Consider the following 6,488-nt stretch of genomic DNA (forward strand, 5'->3'; position numbering starts at 1 on the left):
GCCCCGGGCCCGCCCTCCGCCCGCCCTCCCGCCGCGGCCCACTGCCGGGGGACGGGCTTTCTAATTACAGGGGCGGCCAAGCCACCGGCGGCCACGAGCAGCCCGGGCCAGCACCGCCTGCGCTGGGCGACACGGGTGTCACTTACCCCCGGGGCGGCCGCCCTGTCACCCAGGCGTCAGCAGTGTCCCTGCATGCGAGCGAGGGCACCGAGTCTACTCTGGAAGTTTCCCCAGCTCAAAAACTCAAACAAGGTACATGTTGAATGAAACAATTTCCTCTCACAGCACTTACAGAGGCAGCATGGACCTGTAGGATGGAAAACTGGAAGGGCTTTCTCTCGGGTGTCAGTATCTTAGATTATAAGAACCACATCACATCAAATATAGGAAATGCTGGTCCAGTATGAAAGTTACAGACTTCAGCTGTAAACTTCTCAAGTTCTTCTGTGTTCATCTGAGATCTGTATTTGCACAGTACAAAAGAAGATAACATCTGTTTATACAAAGAATTTATTTTATACACATTTACCTACAAAATATACAGCAGTTAAAAATAATGGACGGGCAGAAGACTGACTGGAAAAATTACAGGAGACAATTCTTAATGTCTCAACTAACAAAGTTACACCAATAGGCTGCCTTTAAAAGCCAGTCTACCTTGTAGTACAAGTTACTTAAGTTGCAACAGCTTTGCAGTTTTAGTCAATTAAAAGAGTTTGAAACAATTAAAAAGGCACCTTGAACAACTTAAACTCTTAAAATTCTTTACAATTCTAGCTATTCAAAAGCTACACTTTATGCATACAACACCCACACCTTGCTTTTAACACTCTGAATAACAGATTTTGTTATTTTATTGTGGCACTCGATATCTTCTTCACCAAATCGTGAGTTATACATTTGCAATACTAGTTTCATATTCAGACTATCACAGCATAAAAATCCACTCAGAATGGTCACGTGGACTTTAAGATACAGTACAACCTTACAATCAGGAAGATACAAGCATATTTAAGACAATTTTTAAAATATTAAAATCTTAAAATAGCAGTGTTGTGAACCAGATGAAACAAGGAGCTACGTATGGCCACGCTGAAAGTGGCTGGGGCACGATATATACAACTTGACAAATGTGATCCTTGATAGATTTGCAAAGTTCTTAAACAGTCGGACCAGTTTTCCCAGCACGGACAGACAGTCTTTCTGCAAGCCTTTTAACCAGTTCCAAAGAGAGTGACCAGGAGACGAGGACAGCTGTAATGAGTAAGTGTGCCAATCATGGGAATGGTAAGTGTTCCTTTCAATACTGTTCATGGGAACAAGAAAATCCATACAGCAAATATTACTTATTTTCCTGAACAGTGGCATCGCTCTGCTATTTACAGTAGCTTACAAAGACACATAACACAAATGAGGTTTGATTTTCAAGTTTAACTTCATAGCTGATCGACATACTTCACCTGTATGTTCTGTTCTAGCTGAAGTAAAAAAGTGACACTAATACTGAAAAAGAGGTAATCAGAAGTAGCAAAAGCACTGATAATATGATAACAAAGAATTTGGATAAATATTCAAGAAAGTAATATTGCACACTTTCACTGTCAACTGTGTAAGACTTTCACTCCCAGGCAGTGACAACCAGTCCTGTCTGTTTTTCTGCTGTCATACTACCTTAAAAAAGGTCATTTTTGGTTTCCATGGCAGTGGAAAAAACTGAAGGAAGTCAGCCCTTATTGAACATGAGGCCTAGGTTTCAAAATTAATTTTCCAGTCTGAAAGACAGAAAAAAAATAAAGTTTAGACACTGAAAGTTGAGCCAAACAATTGTACTTCAATTTTACCAGCTAAGTTTAAAATGACACCCAGAACAAGAGTAAGTATACGTTCCAGTTGTGCAGACACACAGAATTTGTTAAGGTGGATACAAGTGCTGTTCAGAAGGAGGAAGTTTTTCGCTGTGAGGGTGGTCAGACACTGGAACGGGTTGCCCAAGGAAGTTGTGGATGCTCCTCCCTGGAAGTGTTCAAGGCCAGGCTGGATGAGGCTTTGAGCAACCTGGTCTAGTGGAAGGTGTCCCTGCTGATGGCAGGGGGGTTGGAACTGGATGATCTTTAAGGTCCCTTCCAACCCAAACCATTCTGTGATTCTATGATTTGCTTTTTTTAAAAAAAACAAGGTTTAGGCAATGAACCACTAACACTTACATCATCACAGGACATATTATATTCTGCCAAAACAGTTCGACATCGGGCTGCTATACTGTGTGGATTGTGTCAAGGAAAGCAGCTAACACTTGTACACAGAGTAAGCAGAAACTGAAAAAGCAATATTAGCATCGGCTTCAATAACTGCAGTAACTACAACACTTGTAACCTGACAGACACGATTGAAGGATACATTGATGGTGCCACCACTCTTTTATGTATTCCAGCAAAGAACAAGCCTATTAGGGTAATACAGCTAATTGTGAAAAATGGGTGATTCCACAGTGATGTGAAAAATGACACCTAGGAAAGAAATACAATTAGTCCCACTACATAACTTTCTCAAACAACAAGAAAGTCGCTGCCTAGTTCACTTAAGGTAAAAATAAATAACTAAATAAACAAATGCTCCTAGTAATTTCTAAGTACTTGAGAACAATTCTTTAGATAAGCACTCAAGGTGTAGCATTTTGATAGGCACTGTCCCAAGACATATTCCACGACAATTCTAGACAGCTTGAGAACTCAACTAAAAATGCTCTCCCAGTTCCATGGGAGAAGCACCTTTAGCCTTTTGATTTTCAAGATACTATACCACTTGACTGCAACACCAAGCTAAGAAACAGACTACATTAGGGATTAGCATCATCTTTACCTTTTGTGTCTCCGGGTCTATTAACCAGTTCCAAGCACCAGTTGCTGTGCAGACTGATACCACTATCAGAATCACTGATAAAGAAAAGAACAAGAGTCATAAACAGTAAATCTCACTCCTATTAAAAAGCATTTCTTTTTCAGCAGCTCTTAAGCATTTATTTCTTCTCCTACTTCTGAGGGAGGAAAAGCTTCTACTTGGAAGGTAGAAGTTAAAATAGGCAAAGAAACTTCTATTATGTGAAGCTATAAAGACTCTGTACAAGTTTCCTGGACAGCAAAAGTAGGTATGAAATCTAAAAAACAAAAACCAACACCAAAAAAAAGGGAAAGAACCTGAAAATAAAACCCAGATATTCATTAAATACCCCTTTCGGGTAAGACTGGTATAGTTTACTGTTAAGTTGAATATTCCTTATTGATATTACAAAAGTAAAATTAAAATTAAAAAGTAAACCTAACAAATTATGTTTTCAAAAGAAAGTTGGAAAAGATCTATCAAAAGCAAAGAGCTCCTTCTCTATAGAAATACTTCTTTTCCAGGGTAACACAAGGAAAATTTAACACTGAGTTAAATGCTCCTATATAATTAAAGTTAAAAGTCCTCTTTTACATGAATTACAAAACTAGCAAAACGAGCAGTTAGGGGAAAAAAAAAAGTTAGGTAGTGAACACAATACTAGTTATGCAAACCTCATTTAAATATGCTTAGAAGTTTCCAGTACTTTTTTTTTTTAATTATATTTGATAGTAAATAGCAATTCTGGAAGACATTCCATTTGAAATTAACCTCTTGGACTCTCAAGAGAAAAGATGCTACTTTATATGTTCTAAAAAATGTCTATATTCTTTGAGTGTGGAAACTTCAACAGAATCTTAGACCAAAAAAGCAGCCTATTACCGCCACAGACTACTGATCCCAAAGTTGGCACCATATCTGCAGTTATTTTTGCCTTCCTCCCTCCTTCAAACTTTCTTGTTAGAACAGAGATGAGGACATATTCTGACCTTAAGGCACACTGCTGTAACTTTTTCACCTCCAATTTTATGGGGACTAGCTAACTCAATCATATTTAGTTCAAGTATCTATAGTGACTGACTGACTATAGCCTTAAAAAACAATATGAAAGAGAAACAAAGACAACAACTTACTGTCCCAACTAATTCCAGAACAATTCAGCCTGAAGCCAATTCAATGTTGACCTCATTTTTCTAACTCTGGCGAAAGTGTTACTTTAATATCTTGTATTACTTTGTTGCAGAGTGTTTGAATGTTTACCACATAAATTTTAAAGAGAGTTTAAGCACAGATTTTTGTTTAGGCAAACATAAATCAAAGATACACACTGGTAAATCTAAAAAGCTTGGAAGAGAGGATCCTATTTATCCCTTGGAACATCAAACTTACTTCTCCAACGTCCCGTAGCTGGTTGCAAACATGCGATATATTCAGTAAGTCTTCTCTCAAAAGCTTTGAGATCTGGGGAGGATGTATATCAAGATAATTAGATCTTCATCTATTTAGTCAAATTTTAATGCAAAAGATAAAAGGAATTCAGTTTTCCTCTGTGCAAACCCATTTCTTAAACAGGCAGAGAAAACAAATGCAATGATCCTTCAGATGGAATAAAAGGACAATCAAAGCACCTTCACACAACTTTAGCTAAAAAGTACAATGATGGACTTACACTAAATGCAAGAAACACTCTCACATATGGAAAAGAAAATTGATATAGTTGAGAAATCAAGAGTATTGTAGACAACTTTAAAAATACTGAGAGTTAAGATTTAGAGCAGCTTCAATAGCCACTGCACACAGAAAAAATCACATTTTGGAGTATTAAGTACATTAGGAGACTATTAAGTTCTATTATCTATATAATGGTAATTCCTGCACACAGAAAAAAATTATCACATTTCGGAGTATTAAGTACATTAGGAAAATATTAAGTTCTATTATCTATATAATGGTAATTAAAAATAATAATAATAAGCTGTCCATTTGCCAGCTGTTCAAGGGATTATTTGTAGCAGTGTGGCTTTGATGACTTTGTTTTGTAGAAACTTTTACTGCCACATATATATATACACACACACAAACAAATCAACAGCAAACATTAGCCCAGCGATCTTACTTTAGTTCTTTTTTTTAAATAGATCTTTTTCTTTATTGCCATCATTCTCCCATGGTCTTTCCATTTAAATTGCTGCTAAATGCTGAGCAGCATTTCAAGGTCATACTCCTAATTTGTTAAAAAAAAAAATCTTAGTCAAACACCTAATGTTTGTCTCCAGTGAGCTGTTTTACCTTAAGTCTATATTAGATTTAAGCTTCTGTTCAACAAGGTCAATATTTGAAAACATTCCAGTCAAAACTAGAATCCTACCTGAAGTTTTTATCAGCATAAACTTAACCTTCAGCTGAAGTGTTTCAGTTAGCATCACTCTGGAATTTTTTCCTTCAATTTGCAACTACTGCTAAATTATTTACCGTAATAAAGCAATTAGATAAGATGATTAGAATAAATATACCTATTATGATAATAACTAATGCAGTTTTCCAAACGGTAAATTTACTCCTAAGTGGTTTACAGATGAATTCATGGGAGAAGATTACAGCATCTCAACTTCAGCCACAGAACAGCTAACTAGTCTTAATTACTGCCACCAGCCCGGTAGGTATGGCCTGTCCTCCACCTCCCTTCTGGGGGAGCTAAGCCACTGCCAGCAATTAAAGCTAATTAACTGTTCCCTGAGTAGCACAAACCCCTACAACTAGTCACTGAAGTGAGAGGGGGAATATGAGGCATCACATGAAAACCTGCTATTTGAGAAACAGCACCCTGTAGGCATAAAATTAAGCTACTGATAAAAAAAGTTCTCAAGAAAACACTCGTATAATGTAGATAGCATTAGGATATAAAATGGGGGAAAAAAACCTTTCAGAAAACAGGAATGTAAAGCTTCCACTTATTTTTTTATATACATGTTCTGAGACCCTTGTCTGAGTTTATCCCTTGGGCACCTGGCAGGTGTATCTCGCAAGGCACAGCGCTCAGACTCCCACAGCTTGTCCTGACACGGCGACACAAGGCCGGACTGTCACTTTTTGTTGACACGTCTGCCTCTAGTATCTGCTACAAAACACCTGCGAAGTCTGAAACGCTGAGGCATTTTAAAAATCATATTTTTGGACGCTAAAAAACTCCTTTTCGGGTTTTGACATCCTGTAAACTGTAACTTGCACGAACGTGTAACACAGACCATCGCTGCTCTGACAGGAGAGGGCAATTTGCGGTCGCATCCCTCACATCCGAGGGGAGCCCCGGCACACGCGATGCCCAGCGTGCGGGCTGGGGCTCAGAGCTCTAAGAGATACGCCTCACGCAAAGCCCCGTGAGCGGGAAGGTATTTACCGCAGCACAAGCGGATTTCAATAAGCCAAAGTCGGGAGCCTCACCGAGAAGGGAGAGGCACCGAACGGGAAAGCCCAGTGGGCAGCTCCCCGCTCCCCAGGGGAGGAGGGCGGCTGGCAGGCCCCGCACACGGACCCCGCAGCACAGGCTTGCCTTACGGGCCCCGCTCTCCCCCTCCGCGGGGCGGCCGGAGCGCAGCGGCTGCCCGCCCCCG

General features: G+C 39.3%; 1 protein-coding gene across 1 annotated transcript; it reads right to left on the minus strand.

Moving 5' to 3' along the window:
* Positions 1 to 493: 493 nt before the first annotated feature.
* CNEP1R1 (CTD nuclear envelope phosphatase 1 regulatory subunit 1) lies at positions 494 to 4,338 on the minus strand (the record flags this gene model as incomplete). The annotated part of the gene is made up of 5 exons (XM_010169911.1): positions 494 to 1,772; positions 2,205 to 2,259; positions 2,398 to 2,507; positions 2,860 to 2,933; positions 4,267 to 4,338. Coding segments are annotated over 5 exons (353 nt in total), but the record flags the coding sequence as incomplete, so codon positions are not given.
* Positions 4,339 to 6,488: the final 2,150 nt, after the last annotated feature.

Source organism: Antrostomus carolinensis, unplaced genomic scaffold (genome assembly GCF_000700745.2).
Source record: "Antrostomus carolinensis isolate BGI_N321 unplaced genomic scaffold, ASM70074v2 scaffold18446, whole genome shotgun sequence".
Lineage (NCBI taxonomy): Eukaryota > Metazoa > Chordata > Aves > Caprimulgiformes > Caprimulgidae > Antrostomus > Antrostomus carolinensis.